The 17,639-nt window shown below is 36.5% G+C and overlaps 1 protein-coding gene across 7 annotated transcripts in view; it reads left to right on the forward strand.

Moving 5' to 3' along the window:
• VPS13B (vacuolar protein sorting 13 homolog B) overlaps window positions 1–17,639 on the forward strand; it is a 449,295-nt gene that overhangs the window by 53,224 nt on the left and 378,432 nt on the right. For 6 of the 7 annotated variants that reach the window (XM_065054087.1, XM_065054081.1, XM_065054083.1 and 3 more), the window contains exons 8-14: window positions 4,143–4,411; window positions 6,862–6,957; window positions 7,313–7,435; window positions 9,368–9,505; window positions 10,886–10,973; window positions 16,255–16,446; window positions 17,040–17,209. In XM_065054087.1, the coding sequence (XP_064910159.1) occupies window positions 4,143–4,411; window positions 6,862–6,957; window positions 7,313–7,435; window positions 9,368–9,505; window positions 10,886–10,973; window positions 16,255–16,446; window positions 17,040–17,209 (1,076 nt within the window). The remainder of the gene's footprint in view (window positions 1–4,142; window positions 4,412–6,861; window positions 6,958–7,312; window positions 7,436–9,367; window positions 9,506–10,885; window positions 10,974–16,254; window positions 16,447–17,039; window positions 17,210–17,639) is intronic. The other variant, XM_065054085.1, reaches the window with a different exon arrangement.

Below are 17,639 nucleotides of genomic sequence, written 5' to 3' on the forward strand. Positions count from 1 at the left end.
CTTTTGGGTGGAACTTATTTTTATGTTGTTGTTGACTTAAAATCAATCACCTATCCATGTCTAAGAATATCCCAACAGCAGTTCTTAAATACCCAAATGTATGATCAAGACCTTGAGATCTGGCAGTAGGGTAGCCTGTGTCATGAGCTACCTGAGTAAAACCTGCTCAAATTCTGTTAAACTGAAAGCATTCCAAATATGCAGGTAAAATTACTGATAAGGGATCAGAAACGTCTTTTGGTCCTGGGGCTGAGAGCTGCCTGCGCTGGGCTCTGGGCTGTTTGGCTGTACCGGGAGCGCAAAGGACCGAAGGGACTTATTTCAATGCTGAGAGATTCAAAAAGGATAAAGTTTGGACAAGAGCCTATGGCAGAACCCACGGTTGTAGTTGTGGCCGGCTGGGACTGCATAATGAGCTTTTGGTTTGTGGTAAAAAAAAAGGTAACTAGTAACGGAAATGATTTAGGCGTGAAAGAGGACAAGAAGCCAGGATGCAAGGGAGAGCTGGAATTTAATTGGATGGAGATGCTGAGGTTGATCTTAAGGCTGAAACACCAGAGCTGGTTAAGTAAACAATGGTCTGAGAGGTTTGAAGAAGAGAAAAAGCTCAAGTAGAGGAGGTCTGGCACTTGCTGGGCAAAGAAATACAAACAGGGGACTAGAGATAAAAAGTTGTATGATTGAGAGAGGGGAGCAGGGCATGCAGACAGCTCAGATGGGGCTGCATGGTGTTGTTGGAGATGCTGAGGAGCAGCTTGGGACAGAAGCTGGAATCATGAGCAGTATGAGCTACTGAGCTTCTGAGAGTGGTTTTAATAGTTCCTGGCGTTGCCGCCTCTGATTGCCTTTAGATTCTGCATCATGGAAGTTTTCTTTTTCTTTTTTTGTTCTGTCATGAAATGAAATCCATGACAGATGTGATTCCAGCATATGAAGCATGTTTCCCAGGTGTAAAATGGCAATAATAACAGTACCTTTCCATCCCAAAGGACTATTGTGAAGTTTTCTAATATTTGTAAAGCACGTTGACCCTGTCATAATCTTTACTCTCAAAAAACTAAATGAAAGTAAAAATACCTTTGTGAATGTGAGCAGTTAGCACTTTTACAGCACTTAGCAGAATAAAAAGTTGCATAGGTCCTATGAAATGAAATTTATTTAATGGGCTAAAGTGTTCCTTATTGAAAACTTGGTGGTAAGAACGGTAGCAGGAGATTCTTTTGGGGTACTAATGGAACAAAAATCAGATCAAGAGTTTAATATTTTGCCAGCTTTAGGCTGAATCTGAGATCTGAACTGTCTGAGAAAACCAGGTGCAAATAATTTATGACAGCAAGGAACTCTATGTGAGCATTAGTTGTTGGGGATAGAGGATAAGAATGGGAGAGCTGAAAGTTATTGATCCTTACTTGACTGAGGAAATGCAGCTGTGTTGAAGAGTTTGGATAGAGAGGAGTAATTCCTAAATACTGAAGAAAATGATCCCCGGTTTGACGGAAGTCAGGATAAAAGGTTGTGTGTGCCAGTTACAATTTCTGTGTCTTTTTCTTGTCCCAGCACTTGTTCTGTCTGCTTGTGAGTGTTAAAGAGGTAGCAATATACATGCAATCTTTGTACTAGGGTACATAATATCATTTTGTCTCTTAATGTTTTCATCTGTTTTGTGGGGTAAATGACTAATGCAGTAAGCCCCACAGTCTGTTATTGGTATTGTTGTGTGTGGTGGTTTTTTGGTGTTTGGTGGTTTTTGTTTGTTTTGGTTTTTGTTTGTGTGTGGTTTGTTGTTTGTTGTTGTTTTTTTCCTTTGTTTTGTTTTGTTCCCCCCCCCTTTTTTTTTTAACCTCCGCTCATATGTAGCTCTGTTATTGGAGCTTCTTTCCTGGCTATATACCCTCCCAAGTATTCTTTCGAATAAAATCCAGTGTAGCAACACGGCTGTTCGATAGTATAAACATATTGCACATGACTTATATAATAAATACAAGCCATATTGCTCATGACTTATAAATATTTTCTGTATGACTTTCCTTTGAATATATTTGTTGCTTTGAAAGAATGTATGTTACTGCATTTGAGATTCTTCAAGGACAGTTCATGCTGCAGGGACAAGTTTAAGGGCTGTTGCATTCTCAAGGTCAGCACCAAAACTGTCATTGTCAGCAAGAAACCTTGTTTCTTGCAGATTTCTTTTTAACATTATTTATTCCATAAATTTTGTATTCATAATTTAATAATAATGTCTTCTTAGCTGTGAGCTTGCAGTAGCTTCTTTCACTTGTAGCTTGTAAAATATGGATGAGGAAATGAATTTTAATATCTACGTTATTTAATGATATGAGAATGAACATCTACGTCTGGGTCTTGAAGTACTTACTAGGTTTCATTTATGCAGTTTCACGGTTGATTCAACGAGATGAAAATTCATGCTATTGCCAGCAGGGGTGGCAACGCATTCCCTCCTTCTTCCCCTAGAACCAGCACTTGCGTTTATGTAGCCACAGGTTGGCTGGATCAGCCTTTTATCTGGCTGAAAACTAATATAGGCAGAAAAAAAACAAATAGGAAGAGAGTAACTGTCTGCCAGGTTCGATCCAGACTTACTGTGAGAGATACTAGTTTCCAGACTCTTAGAGGTAGGCTTCTCAAGCTCTTTAAAAGATCAGGTAGTGAATTTCTGAAGATCAAAATGATTTGAACATGGAAACAATGAGATGCAGTCGCACTGTAATCTTGTAATATGTATCAAATGGATTTCTTAACGGGAATCACTGCCCTACACTGTGAAGCAAGATTGTTCCAGTGGGATTTCGCTGTGGGTGGTTGGCAAGAATGGATTTAGAAAGCTGAGTAGGAGCATTTTGTCTTTTAACAAACTCACATATATAAAACATAGGGATTTTATCATTATATTTCACTATCCTATATGTTTGCAGTTGATGCAGTGCTTGGTGTGGTTAGTTAAAACTTTCCAAAGTACATACTCTCCTTCATGCATTACTTGTTATAAAGGAATTTACATTGTATTTCTGCTTTGCAGTGTTTAGAGAATGTTGTGGGTTGCTTCCTAGGCTGGTGTGCATTTTACATAGCGTTGTAGTAGTTTTAATATAGTGATAAAGATAGGTGTATCTTCCTCTTTTTCAGTCTGTCTCACACTATATAGACAGCACCATTTTAGTCTAGCTGCTCTTCAGTCATATTTTACTGGCTTCCAAAATATTAATAAACATTATAAACCAAACTATTATTTGGCATCTTTTACTGTTGTCTCTGTGTGTACACATAGTGCAGCAAGAGTTACGCTAAATGATGGCTGAATTTTATGGCTGTGTAGGCCAAATGTTATGCACGACCCTGGACCTATACCTCCAGATTTCTTCTCTTTCGGCTGACCTTCCACCATCTCTTCTGTGCTTGCCAACAGCAGCCTAGGCTGAGCTACTGGAGTCATGCTCCATATCAATTCTTTTTCCTTCTGCATCTGACAGTTCCTGCTCTTGGCCATTCCCAGCACTGGATGTGCACGTCTCCTGTGTTTCTTGATTTACACTGGATTGAAATTTGATGTGTGAGGCAGTTTTGTGAAGGGATCAGGAGGGAAGCTTGCTGTGCCCTTGTGGGAGGAGGCGTCCTCACCTCTAAGCATGTGCTAGAGTTCTCATGAGTGTTTTTTCTTATAGTTTCCCCCTTTTCACAAATGTATATGTAAATAATTAGATTTAGAGTCTAAAGACAAAATGCTCTAAAACTTGTAAGAATAGGATCTTGGCGTTTAAAATAATATTGTAATATATAATTACTAGGGTTTAATTTGAAATTCAGAAGGGCTTTAATGGAAGAAGTCTTGACAGCATGGGGTATAGATGACTAATTCTGGTCTTGCTGTAAATGTACAATGATAGAACTATTGCGAAGACCCTTTATGTTTTGGAGGAAAATGTTAATGAATCAAACAAGTCTTTGGAAACTTATATTCAGAAATTTTAAAATTCTATTTCTTTTCTATCATTATAAACCAGTTATTAGTGAATGATATGTGGAATACTGTCCTAGATAAATGTCATATACTATAATTTTAAATAAAATAAACTAATTTTCTGGCATGGTTGATGTGGAACTTGACTTAGCTTTCATTTTAAAAGGTGCAGAAGATGAAACAAGCTCAGTAATGCAATATCCTGCAGAGTATGTCAATCAAGATCCTTATTTGCATCAAGATGGCGACCAGCAACAAGGATGGGTTTCTTGGGCTTGGTCTTTTGTTCCTGCTATTGTGAGTTATGATGATGAAGAGAACGATTCTAGTGGAACTGATGATGAAACGATGCTACGTCAGCAGAAATCTCAATCCCTCAAGGATCCTGTTATTTCAGTTGGGTTTTACTGTACAAAGGCAACGGTGACTTTTAAGGTAAGTATTTATCTGCCTTGTACAGGATTTATTTGGCTTGTTGAGAAAGTGCATAAAGATTATCTGAGTGCTTGTATACTGGTTTTGATTTGAGACAGGGAATGTTATGTTAATGAATAACAGAAAATGTGAATACTGAAAGTTATTCTTATATCATAACGTATTGTTAATTGCAATGTAAAGTGGTTTTGCCATTTGAGCTAGAATTTGAGTGCAAACGTTTTCATTTTAAAGGGAAACTGCTTGACTGACTATAATATGTGCAGGTTTGACTTTAAATTGATAATGTTGGAATTACCTTCCCTAGATTGAAATTGAATTAAAGAAGCAAAGGATAAATTATACATGTACTATAAACTATGTATGTAGAGAAATATTTGAGTATTTTCTGTAAACAAATCTCAAAACAGTTCCTGTGCTTCTTTCTGTTCCTCTTGTAAACTTGCAGAAGGGAATATGGAGACTTTGAATGAGATACTGAGATGTGCTGACAATTAAAAATTAAAATTCTGAATTAGCAGAATACTTTCAACATGTCCCAAAATATATGCAATCTGTGCATAACTGTAACAGAAGGAGAGTCTTTGATTTAGAATTAAACATACATTAAGGCCAGAACTCTTCAGAACAGGAATTAATGCTGTTTCTGTGAGCAGCAGAATAACCAAGGTGGATTTTTGACATTGAGCCTGTCAGATGAACTGAAATGCTTTCATAGTCCTTGTACAACATTTATGTGCCTCATCATACACACGATGCCATCAGTAGCTCCCTACCCATTTTCTGCCCGTTTGGCTTGTTGTCTGTGCCCAAGGGAGGGATTTGAGGGGGTTCACGGTGACTTTCTCTGAGCTGTGTTTGGTGGCCCAGCAGAGCATTTAGCTGCTCAGCAGCTGTCAGAGAAAATGAGACAAGTGACTCTGAGAGCTGCAGGCGTTCTGTGGGGATGTTAATATTTTAAGCTTTAAGTCTTCTGGCAAATCTGATTGCAAAAGTTGAGAATGTAAAGCATCAAACATTCAATTGTGTTGCGGCAATTTGCTTCAGCCTTCCTTTTTTTTTATTTTTAAAGGCTAAAAGTAAATAATAGAATATATTTTCTTTCTCCTTTAATTATACCCCTAGTATACCACTTTAAAACAAATAAACAACAACAAAACCAAACAAAAAAACAACAACCAAAACTCACATTTCTCGTTCATTGTAGCTCAGCATCTGCTTTCTTTTGTGCTTTGTCATGCGGTAGTAATTTTGTGCACTTTTTCCTCTCATGAGAAAACTCATTAAAAGTAGTTAGAACTTATTTTTTTAACTGGGTTGGGCTTTCCTAATGTTTCATTGTCAGCCTTACACATTTTGTATTAGGAAGTGATAAATCTACTTAAAATTTATCATCCTACATTCTCTAAATTTTAAATGTGAAGCGATGTACAGTACTAATACAGTCAGGAGGAAAACAGAATTTGTTGTTCTGGTTGCATGCAAAGAATATTTGGCATTAATTTGTAGTTCATATTTTGGTTAAAAAATAAAGTCAAGTTTCTGCATTAGCAGTCCGAACAGTTGATATCATTCCAGCTATCATGCCAAATTAAATGTAGCAGTTTCTAATGATGGTGACAATGATTCTTGTAATGTCTGAGTTACTTTAATCAATCAATTGCTTTTCTTTTGCAATAATTGCACACAGCTGAAGGATGATCAGTGGTTTTTTTGAAATTCCATTTTCTCGGTTTACAAAATTTGGATTTGAAACAACAGCAATGTGTATCCACTCTTGAAAATGAGAGCTTGTGCATACTTTTATATAAAAATGAGAATTTGACTCAATATAAATAAACTTAAGTATTTTTTTAAATGCAGAACATAACGCCTTCATTTTGTGCCATTTTTTTTCCTTTTTCTAAACTGCAGGTTATATGCTTTTTAACCCATGCTTATGTGTTTTACCAACTCAAGATTCTTATATCAAAATTGTGCAAAACTATAAATGCATGTTTCTCAATTGCCATGACAATAAGCCAAAATGAGTAGGCTTGTAATTAAAATGTTTCCTTAATATTATCATGGTGTTTCATTATTTGTTGAGAAGAATCAGTATTTTATTTATTCATTTTTACAGCAATTTATAAGCTAATTTTGTATGATGTTAGTAATGCAGCTGTGTATCTGTTTCATCTTATCACATAGTTTCCCTTTAGATAAGCAAACTGAAAATACTGTAGTGGATATAAAACTTTCTGTTACAGCATACTTCAACTAGGAGTTGAATATGGGAAGTTTTAACATGGATAATGTGTTACAGCTGTTTAACTGCACCTGTTTCCTGCTTGTTAATAAATTTTGGCCCATAGTTTAATTTGTCTTCATCAGTCCTGGATGTTAATGACATTACCGCAGTTTTATACTAATATTGACTTATATAAGGTGTTTATCCTATTGTTTCGTAGCTCACTGAAATGCAAGCTGAGAGTAGTTATTACAGCCCTCAGAAAGTAAAATCAAAAGAAGTTCTGTGCTGGGAACAAGAAGGAACCACAGTTGAGGTAATTTTCTGTTGACAGGGTTTTTTTTGCTTCATTATAAATATTGTAGGAAATAATCACTAATAAAATATTTTGAAATTATTGCACTACTGATTTTTCATATTCTGTTATATTGGATTGTTTAGTGGAACAACTACGTAGACAGCACTAGAAACTTAAGAGAATTTCTATAGTAATCAGTCGCTAAAGTAAACCCTTCCTTCTAAGTGCCCTGTTTGATTAACTTGCTATTTGTTAAAGCTCTAAATATATAAACCTAAACATATTTTGGTTCACTTTTCTCTATCTTTTCTATTTCTAATGGAGAAGAATTCTTTAAAATACCACCTTTTTTTTTTTCCCCCCCCCTCACTAGGTCCTTATGAAAGGTGAACTTTTCTTTGATTGCCAGATAGGTTTTGTTGGTTGTCAAGCTATGTGCCTTAAAGGAATTATGGGAATTAAAGACTTTGAAGAGAACATGAATAGGAGTGATGAAGTGAGTATATTGAAATATCATTTGACTTGCTGCATAAGTAATTCTGGTATGTTCTGTTGAAAGATTTGATTGCAAGAATTGGAAAGGCTACTGTTACCAGTTGTGATTTAAGCATTTCAAATGTGTCACTGGAATATAGAACTCAATGTTTATTCCTTACAGCTGGGAAGACAAGTATCTAAGAGTGAGAAGCTTCAAAATGTAAGGCTTTTGTTCACAACCCTGCTACCCCCCTTTTATGGATATTTGCATAATTTGATCTTGTATAACAAATAACAACGCAGCTGAAAACTTTTGAAAGTACTTAAATCAACAGAAGATTGGAAGGGAAGCAGTGGGAAGTGAATGAGTGTTTTGCCTCATTTTTCAATAAGGTTGATGAGAGCAGTATCAAGTGAAGGACTGAAGCTTTATTAATTTCTGTATTTTAAATGGATGCAAAGCTTGAATTGCTTAACAAGACAAAATCAGGTATCCATGTGAACTACTCTTAAAATACTTAATAGTGCATGAAGTTCTACATTCAAGAATGAGGATTTTTGATTGAACTATAGACAGAATAGTGCCCTAAACTGTGCCCTGGTGTACAGCAATTACTATCTGTGTTTAAATAAAAACAATACAGGCAACAGCAGACCTGTTAATTTGATGTTAGTGCTCTGTGAAGTCTTAAAGTATTAAGGAAAAAAATAAGAATGTGGAAGAAAACAAAGTGACTATATTAATGTCAAGATTCTCCTGATTTGGAAGGTGCTCATATACAGTACTATGATAGACATAATGGGACAGGTTCTTATACTTCCCCTGGGAGAGCAGCATGCGCTTGACGTCTGCCTCAAGCTGCATGGAGCACAGAAAACAAACAAGAATTGTGTATCCTTACACAGCTGTAGAGTGTGACATTGTTGGGATTTCAGAGGTGTGGCGGGACACACGCTGACTGGTGTGCTGTGATGGGTGGGCACCACCTTTTCCAGAAGGGCAGGCAGGGGAGCAAGGATGAACCAACTGCAACAGATGCTCTTCTGGCACTGTGAGATACAGGGAGATGTGGCTGGGGAAGTGAGAAGTGATTTTTGGACTGGGGTGGGTGAGTGAATGAGTTTCCTGTAGGTTAGTTGATAAGGGACTTTTGGTTTTCTGCTCTTTTTCATGTTTCTGCCACCCTCTGGGGTGTGAATTTAAACAAATCTCTGCTTTTGTGAGAATGGTGGTGATGTTGATTCTGCCTCACCTGTTCCCTTTCTGTACTGCTACACTTGGGACTTTGTGCCTTTCATGTAGGTTCCAGCTGTGTTGTATGTGATTGAGAATAGATAGTTGGAAAAAATCAATCTCATATAAATAACCTTTTTAGAAAAATGACTCTTGATGGAAAAGTTGTGTTGATATCAGGAGGACAGAGGGTTTGGAATATGGAGAAGCATGTAAAAATCTAGATGAATAAAGAAGAGTGATAAGGTACCAAGTAGGTAATATATTTCAATATCTGCTTATCATGAAGAGGATAGATAAAGCATCTCAGAGGCACTGGTGAGTCAGAGAAATGGAATATGTAGTGACAGAATTGCGTATAGTTAAGAGAATGGGGTAGAATTTGAGGAACAATGACCTGCAGTTATTTTCTGTTAAAATGAAACTAGTATGTTTTAGATCGTGGTTGTATAATATTCACTAGCTCAGGACCTTTTTACTAACTTGAAAATGGGGAGAGTGTAGACAGGAACTTCAGCGTTATTTGAATAAAATAATTTCAATTGGCTTAACTTCATAATGAAATATGTGACTGGAACTGAGGTACCCTCTTTCATATGCTCTTGAGCGATCCTACGGTATCATTAGTTTTTTACGACAGAATTGAAACTGCTTTGTTAACTTGACTGTATTTTTTTCCTCCCTTCCCTTATTGTTATTTTCTGCTATGTCATGAAGGAGGCCTACTTCTTTAATTGTGGAGAAAATTTGAGTGCAAAAGGGATGACATACCTTACCAATTCACTATTTGATTATAGAAGTCCAGAAAATAACAGTATTCGTGCAGAATTTATATTGGATGCAGCTCATCATAAGGTCAGAAAATTACATTTTTTTTCTCAGAAAAAAAATTTTCTACTATCTAATGGATTTCTAATGATTAGTTCTGTGGACTGTTAGATGACTGTTTTTCATTGCTTTGTCATGTTTAACTGAATCTTCCTTTGCAGATGGCAAAAAAAGAAACACCCTAGTAAACCTTCCTGTTTAAAAACAAAACAAAACCGTGTGTAAAAGAAACCTCAAACTCCTGTACTACCCCAAAACCTGAATTAATTCCATCATTTCCAAAAGCACTGACTTCAGAACACCTGCAGAGAAAAACAGATATGAGAGAATACTGGCAAAAGGCCAAGCTTTACCAGCACATACCACTTTAATCCCAACTAGCAAGTATTTAATGGTCTTCAAACCAATAAGTGCTGTCTTGGAAACCAGGTCATTTCATTTCATTCAGTGTTCATTTTATTGTCAATGTGCTTTATCTTAGATGTACTTAGATGAAATCTTGCTAATTCTGCCTTTGGTAGAGACAAATTTTCAGACACTGATAGTCTCTGTTCTTGTAAATTGTGCAGTCCAGCTTTATTCTCACTTTGTTCCCTGACTGTCTGCAATTACTAAAGACTGGATGTGGTGACCAAGGTGGTCCCTTGCAGGTGTGTTCTTAGGTAGAGTTCTATGTGTGGAATATGGAGGTAAGCCATTTACAATTTTGAATATATCTAATTTATTTTAAATAATTTCAACTTTTTAATACTACTGATGTAGTCTAACCCTGAAGAATACCATAAAAATGAAATTAATTAGTGAAATCACAAGTACTTACACATATTCAGACATCTCCCATTGTGTGTTTTAGTTTTAAGCTTTGCTCTTTCCATTGCCTGTCTTCGATGCTTTTATGATTTGCCTGTTTTTGGCAAGAGGGAAAGTGAACTTGCTGTTTAATAATGGATTATGTTATATATAAATCCCAACGATGGCATAAAGTCTTAATATGTTTCCTACTGTTTAAAGATAAAACTGCAGTATTCCTTAAATAACAAAGCCAGAATGAATGAGCTTCAGCTTTCAGTGTATTTAATTAGACAGATCTGTTGGTTGCAAGAGGTCAAGTGAAGAATATTTACTCCATTAAAGGTAATAATTAACTAGATGATATTGATGAATTGGTCAGCGTGTCCACTGGAATTATGGATGTGCCTTTGTGTGGCCACAAATAGAAGTTACATTACCTATTGGAGAGGTGAATTCTTTGGGATAACCTCTGTCCTTTGTTTTGATAAGCCTTTCTGTGTGTTGATGCACAAATCCAAACATAAAAATATCTCTCCCATACCAGCCTATCAGCTGGTAATCTCAAGATTCTTTCCTTATACAACGTTTTCTTTGTTTGCTTTGCTTTGTTGGTAGGAGACGTACACAGAGATAGCTGGAATGCAGAGATTCGGGGCTTTCTACATGGATTACTTGTACACAATGGAAAGCACCAGTGGCAAAGGTACCTTTATTTATCTTTGTTTACCCTGTTAAATAATAAAAACAAAGACTTTTCATGCCCAACTGGTCCTTTAGCAGCTGTCCTCTAACTTACCTTAGATTTACTGTCAGGTTCATCATTAAAATGGTTACATCTTCACTGATGTCTGAGGCTGGCTGTTTTGGTTAGCTATTGATTGTTACTGTTCTTGTTTTTTTCCCTGCATAAGTAATCGCAATGATATCAGTAGCTAAACTGTAGGACTGGTGGTAGGACATCATGGAGTCTGATGTCTTTTTTTTTTTAAGTTGTCATTATTGACTTTGGGGAGGAAGGGGAAAACTCTTTTCTGAAACCCTGGTTGAAGACTGAAGTTTGTCCTCTACTTGATGCAAAAGATGAAAAGGACTGTCATTTTTCTCCTGGGAAGAAAAATGCAAGGGTCATAGTGTGGAGAATTAGTCTTTAAATATACATCTGAACGCTTTTTTTTTTTTAGCAAGTATTAGCCTAGGTCATGCATACGTAGATATTGGCTAATTCTAAATTATTTTTGAGATGCCTATCAGTTCTTTTCTAAAGCTGAGAGAATACAGTGGCTTCAATGTAGTAAGTATGTCTTCTTTTTTGAGTGTCACAAAAGCCAGGACAAAGGAGTTAATGTATCCACAAGTAGTTTGTATATATTTTTGTATAGATGTTTTTATTGTTAATTGCTATGTGTTTCCTCTCTACCTCTGGGAAGATTGTCCTCTACAGTTGCTGCTCTGCAGCTTTATTGCCTGAGTAACACTTTCTTCACCGCCTGTGCATTTATTATCATGGACGCTATTTCTGTGAGCATGCGTTGGGAACTTCTTGCTCTTTTGTGACTGAATGTTTTTCTCTCTGCCTCCTAGTTCACTTTACCTGGGTTTTTTGCACATTTTTGTCTTTATGTAAGAGAAGTGTCAAGTGCTAGTGTTCTTGTTTTCTGGATTTGTTGGACATTAAGTATTAAAGTAGTAGGAAAGAAAAACTATAAGTTTGGTTAGAGAATGGATCAGGCAAGGCTTATAAAAAGAAATAAAAGGTACCATTGCCTTCAATAGCAAAGATGCACTAGGTAATTTAACAGTTCTTTCCTGGCTCTGAGTCTTTTTTCTGTGTGTGGTGTGACATGAAGCTGTGAAAATGTACATTAAGTCAAGCTTCTACTGCAGTCTAGTTCTGTTTCTAACAAAGAAAAAACTGTTTAATTGCATGTAGAACATTTATGGAGAGCAGTAGAAAATCTTACCTCCTTTTTTCTTGATATAGAAATTTGAATGTGCACAGTTTATTTGATTATGAGGAAAAAAAGGTTTTGTGGGGTATTTTGTCTTGTTTCTATGAATGCATGAGGAATTTAATGACACATCTAAGCCTTTTCAGAAACAGCTGAACTCGAGTGTGCTTTTTTTTTTTTGTTCTTCCCTCAAGACCAGGCTACTGGTGTTTTCTGGCTACCTTTTCCCCTCCTCAGCTTCCTTTCTATTTGTTTCAGTTTACTTTTACAGGGCCTTGGCTTTTATTCCCTGTATCATTCACCAGGTAAACACCTCACAAAATGTAGTTTGGCTTCGTATCAAGTCTTGCTGTGTTCTTTGATTTCAGCATTGCTACCTGTAAGCTACCTGACTACATAAAAGAACGAATAATTATTTTTTTAAATTAATAGTTTAAATGGTTGTAACAGTGCTAGAATTAAGAACTTAAACCTTTAAATTTCTGGATAGTTTTTGTTCCTCAGAAAAGCCAATAGGACATTTTCTGCTAATTATGTTCTAGCTAGTTTTTCCATATTTTGAGTCAAGTATGTAATTATTAAATAGAACATGAACAAATAGGTATAAATTATATCATTTACAATGAAGGTATAAATACCTCATGATTTTAAAATCAATATAAATCTTGTTACATTTTTAATATTAGGTGTTTATACAAAAGTATTTATGTAAAAGTTTACATTTCGCTATTTCTTGTTTTGACATAGTTAACTTTTTTTTAGTTACAATTAGTGCATACCAACTTCAGTTAAAAAAAACCTACCCAGCTTAAGTTATAGGAGGCAGTTACTGTGATTGTAAGATTTTTATCTGTCAAGGCAATTTTGGTTTGACACCTTCTTTGTCCCTTTAACCTTTCCCGAAGCGTATGATTACTGATTAAACTGCAAGTGCCTCATGGATAACATTAACCTCAGGAGTTTCATCTTTCGCTTATAGATGTGCATTAATCACTTTTAGTATTTTGAATGAAAATAAGACAGTAGTCTTAATTAGAAATTCTGCCTGTTCTTCCCTTCCAGCTTTGTTTCAGTTTTTTACTTTGTATTTCAATACAAAACAGTAATTTCCCTGAAACACTGTATAATCTGTCAGTTCCCTGATCAGTGATTTGCATGACCTATGGACCTAACGGGGTGTACTTTTGAAGTAATGTTTTGTTTATAATGTCTACCTATCTATTTTGACAAGTTTATTGTGCAGCACTCTCATTTTAAGATTTTCTTTTGTCAGTTGGGATTAGACTTGGTTTACAGAGAGTTGAAGACGCGGTGATCAGATTTTACTTTCCTTTATGCATCTGTGAAGTTTGAAAATTAACCTGTGATCACCAGCTTCTGTAGAACCAATAGGTTTTCTATCACATTCTCTTTGCACTTAGTTAGAATTCAATGGAACTATTCCAGAAAGTGGTTTGTATAAATGCTTTCACTTCGGTATATTATTCATGTACATACAATATATAAAAATGAGAGTGTTTTTTTTCTTTTTAAAAAAGGAGGCTGTTATTGCTTCTGGAGGCTTTTGGCCCTGTGAGGTCGTGGGTTATTTTTTTTTTTACACTTTTTAATGTTAATCTGAACTGGATACTGTTTAAAATTGGAAGGACAAAAGTGCATGTTAACTGCATGTAAAGTAAAGCATACCCTGACAGCAGGCTGTATGCGGGCTTTTTAAAAAAACATCTTTTTCAGGATTTATTAAAATGGTTGTAACTTCAGTTCCATTTGAAGATTTTAATAGATGTCATGAGGTAGTATCTTTCTGTCCCTTTTGTCCTTTAATTTTTCTTCTTTTTTCTTCTTCCTCTCAGAAATGGTAAACAAAACACCAAGGGAAGCAGAGAATATAAATGCTCTCACCATCAACTTCTGTTGGGCTTTTGGGGGACTAAGTTAATTGTTCTGCTGATCATACAGGCCTCTAAAGGCCTGAAGAGCATTAGACGAGCTCTGTGTCAAATTGGACGTAGTCTCTGTTTATGCAGGGACCTTTTCCTTGCCAGTGCTTAGAAGCAAGAACATTTTATAGAGTATGATTTAAAGATTAGGAAAAAAACCCCTATCCTTCCTTCCTTTCCACCCAAGCTCACCTCCTCCACTAAAAAGACTGTTTCAAACGAGTACAATAAAGGAGGGAGGAAAAAGGGAGTGTTCCACTGGAGGACGAAGCATGACAATGTTCCTCTCAGGCAACCAGAAATAAAACATGCTTTCTTCCAGTTGTTTTAAAATTAAGATTTGCTTTGAAGTTATGAAGCGTACCATACCAGGCTACTTAACCACAAAGCCTCAGCTACTCAGAAGATGACAGATCCTACATCTCTTTGACAAAGTGGGTAGGTCAACTGTGTGCAGCAGCTGCAGCTCCCGCAGCCCGGGCTGACACGCTGAGCCTGTCTTGCCATTTATGTGAGTATGGACAGATTGTGTCAGTGAGGAAGCTGGTAGAGGGAGACTGGAACTGTCAGATTTTCCTGTGGTTTTTAGGCCATAGTTCTGCATAGGTGTCTTTAGTTTGTTACTGTAACAGAAAAGCAGGAGGTTATTAGATTTATTCAAGGAAATAGGTTGATGTGTATCCAGGCAGATGGGTGAAAAGAGGAATGAAATCTATCTTGCATTGAGTATGTGTGCAAAATCCATATTGGGTAAGAGTTTGGAAATCACTTGAAAAATATTACTCTTCAGAAGGACCATCATGGAAGTGCACTGCTTACACAGCCTTTGGTTTCTGTGGCTTAGCTGGTCACAAGTACAAAGAGAACATATCAAATGGACAGCTCTGCAATTGGGGAAGAGTTAAATTGTGGAAACCAAGGTGAAATTGGTGCCAACGGCTGTGCGTTTCCTGGCTTTCCTGTTTGTCACAGCTTTGATTGGGTGGATTGTGGAGTACTGTGCTATCTAAGGAGTGTGTGCTATCAAGAGTCACTGAATGAATTAAGCTGTCATCCTACAATTTATCTCAGAACTGTTTCATGTTTATAGATTAAGTGGTCTCAGAAACCATTTAATCTTGATGTTTATTTTGTCAGACTGTTTGTTTAATGGTTAGCAAGACATTTAATGTTTAGCACTTGTGTCAAAGCAATGAAGGCTCTGTCGAAGTGATGATTTATTAGAAAGAAGAGTGAAATTCTGCAAACTAAATATGGTGGGGGTGAGGTGATTTTCTTACAAGGCAAATGTAACAGGGAAACAACAGCCTCTGATATTTGCATAATTTAACTGAAGAATTTCCATATGATATATTTAGGGAAATGTTGTCATACTGTTTGACAGCTGATGAATAGTCTATATACAGTGAATGTGTGATTTTGGTCTACCTCGTTACCTTACATGTGTATCAGAGAAATGACAACTATAATTGGTATACTAGTTGCTATTCTGAGTGCAGAGGTGTTAGATCTTGTGGATGCAGAGACTCCGAGATAATGACTGAAGAAGTTTTCATTCTCGCTGCCCATGCTTTACCTTGTCAGTGAATGGAAGGAAGAGTCAGTCTGGTTTTCGATGATAGAGTGTGATTGTCATTGCTGTTCCAGCCTGTGTACCAGCAGTTTGCATTTCAAGGGCCCATATCTGTAGTTTCTTCATGGCACATGTTTTCCTTGACTGGTGGGGATAGGTATTTTTGTGGTAAACTACAGAAAGTTTTCAACAGCACAGCTGTCATTGCCACAGAAGTTGGGAGATAGTTTGGACACCTTCCCAGCGTCCCAAGCTTGAAAGATGCCAAGTTAGTGGAAAGGTTCCTGAGTTGTGCTGCTCTCAAAGGCAAGGCAGACTCTTGGCCCTGTTTGTTCTGCATTAAACAGGAATAATGTTTGTTTACACTTGTTAAACTAGACACGGTGTGTTTATGTGTTCAATTTGCATTGTTATATTTTCTGTATATAAGTCTGTGATCATGGGTTTGAAACAAAAGTAGCTGATAATTTTGATGTCAAATTGTTTGGTGTAATTTGTTTTTATTTATAAAACTTCTTGTAGTTTCTGGGAATCAGCAAGACCTTTCATCAGTAAAGAGTGAAGATTTTGGAAATGTTCAGGAGATGTCTACAAAAAGCATCATTGTGGGCCCACTCAATCTTCGATTGGATAGCAGTGCAGTACACCGGATAATGAAAATGATAGTTTGTGCTCTGGAACATGAATATGAACCGTACAGCAGAACTAAGCCAGGTTTGCTCCTATTGCATATATGCAAACATTCAGAATTAAACCAGGCCAAATTCAGGGCTCTTGAAGGTGCAGCTTCCACATAGTTGAAGTCTAAATCTGCCAGGGGATTTTATGACTCCAGAAAGCAAAATAAAGTTAAAATTAATCATTATAGCCCCTCAGTGTTGGATGTACCTCCGAGATAATTTCAGACACTTTGGAGACCATTTTTTTTCAATCCCAAGCCTCTTGTTGAGTAATGGAGGCTTATTTAATTAACAACTCTAGCTTAATTTTGGATTATGGAGAAGAAAGTATCCCTGTTAGTATGTATTTAATAGTTTGAAGTAATAGTTATATAGGATAAAAATGCATGGAAACAAACTATTGTAAAGTGTTAACATGAGTTTCTGAAAAAGAACTGTACAGATTTCAAAGTAAGGCAAGTCAAGTTACAATTTCATTTAGCCTAAGGTGGAACCAGTGTGGAATAAAATCATTAGCTGTGAAGGGTGAGGGAGGGAAGGTTTCCATTTTTTGCTAATCTCCTACAACAAGTGTAGGAGATATGTTATATGTTTTGGTCAAACACATGTAATCTTCATTTATTGTAGATATTGTGGATGGAAATAGAACTATGCCAAGCTCAGAAGAAGTAGCATCGTTGGAGGAATACATTCCCACTCGACTTACAACATTCACTGTTCTTAAGTGTACTATTATAATTCCTGTGGCAGAATTCAATTTACTAGACCACTTGATGCCCATAATCATGGGTGAGAAGGTATGTATGCACAGCTATTTATTCATTTATTTATATCAACATTTGATATTTCATATAAACTTTCTGACAGTGCTGTTATTCCGTGTGCCGGGTGTATTGCTGAGTTCCAAATTAATTTGGTACCCAGGAGCCTTCCCTTCGGATATGAAAGACAAGTGGTGTCTGCAGTGACTAGCTAGACTTGTAAACTGAAGGTGTCATGTAGTGGTAGGAAAAAAGAATGTAGAAGGAAGAAGATTTTTAAATCATCAAGCAAATTAAAAAGAACTAGCTGCAAATTGAAGTTTTTTATGAAAACCTATTGATCAGAAGAGTACCTGTTGTCTTTTTGGCATGCAGGCCTTCCCAGACTCAGTCAAGTCTGAAATCTTTGGATACATAGGCTCAGTAACGACTTCCCAGATGTTAAAAGCCAGCTGTGTGTACTAGT

Source organism: Columba livia, chromosome 2, assembly GCF_036013475.1.
Source record: "Columba livia isolate bColLiv1 breed racing homer chromosome 2, bColLiv1.pat.W.v2, whole genome shotgun sequence".
In the NCBI taxonomy this organism is placed as follows: Eukaryota; Metazoa; Chordata; class Aves; order Columbiformes; family Columbidae; genus Columba; species Columba livia.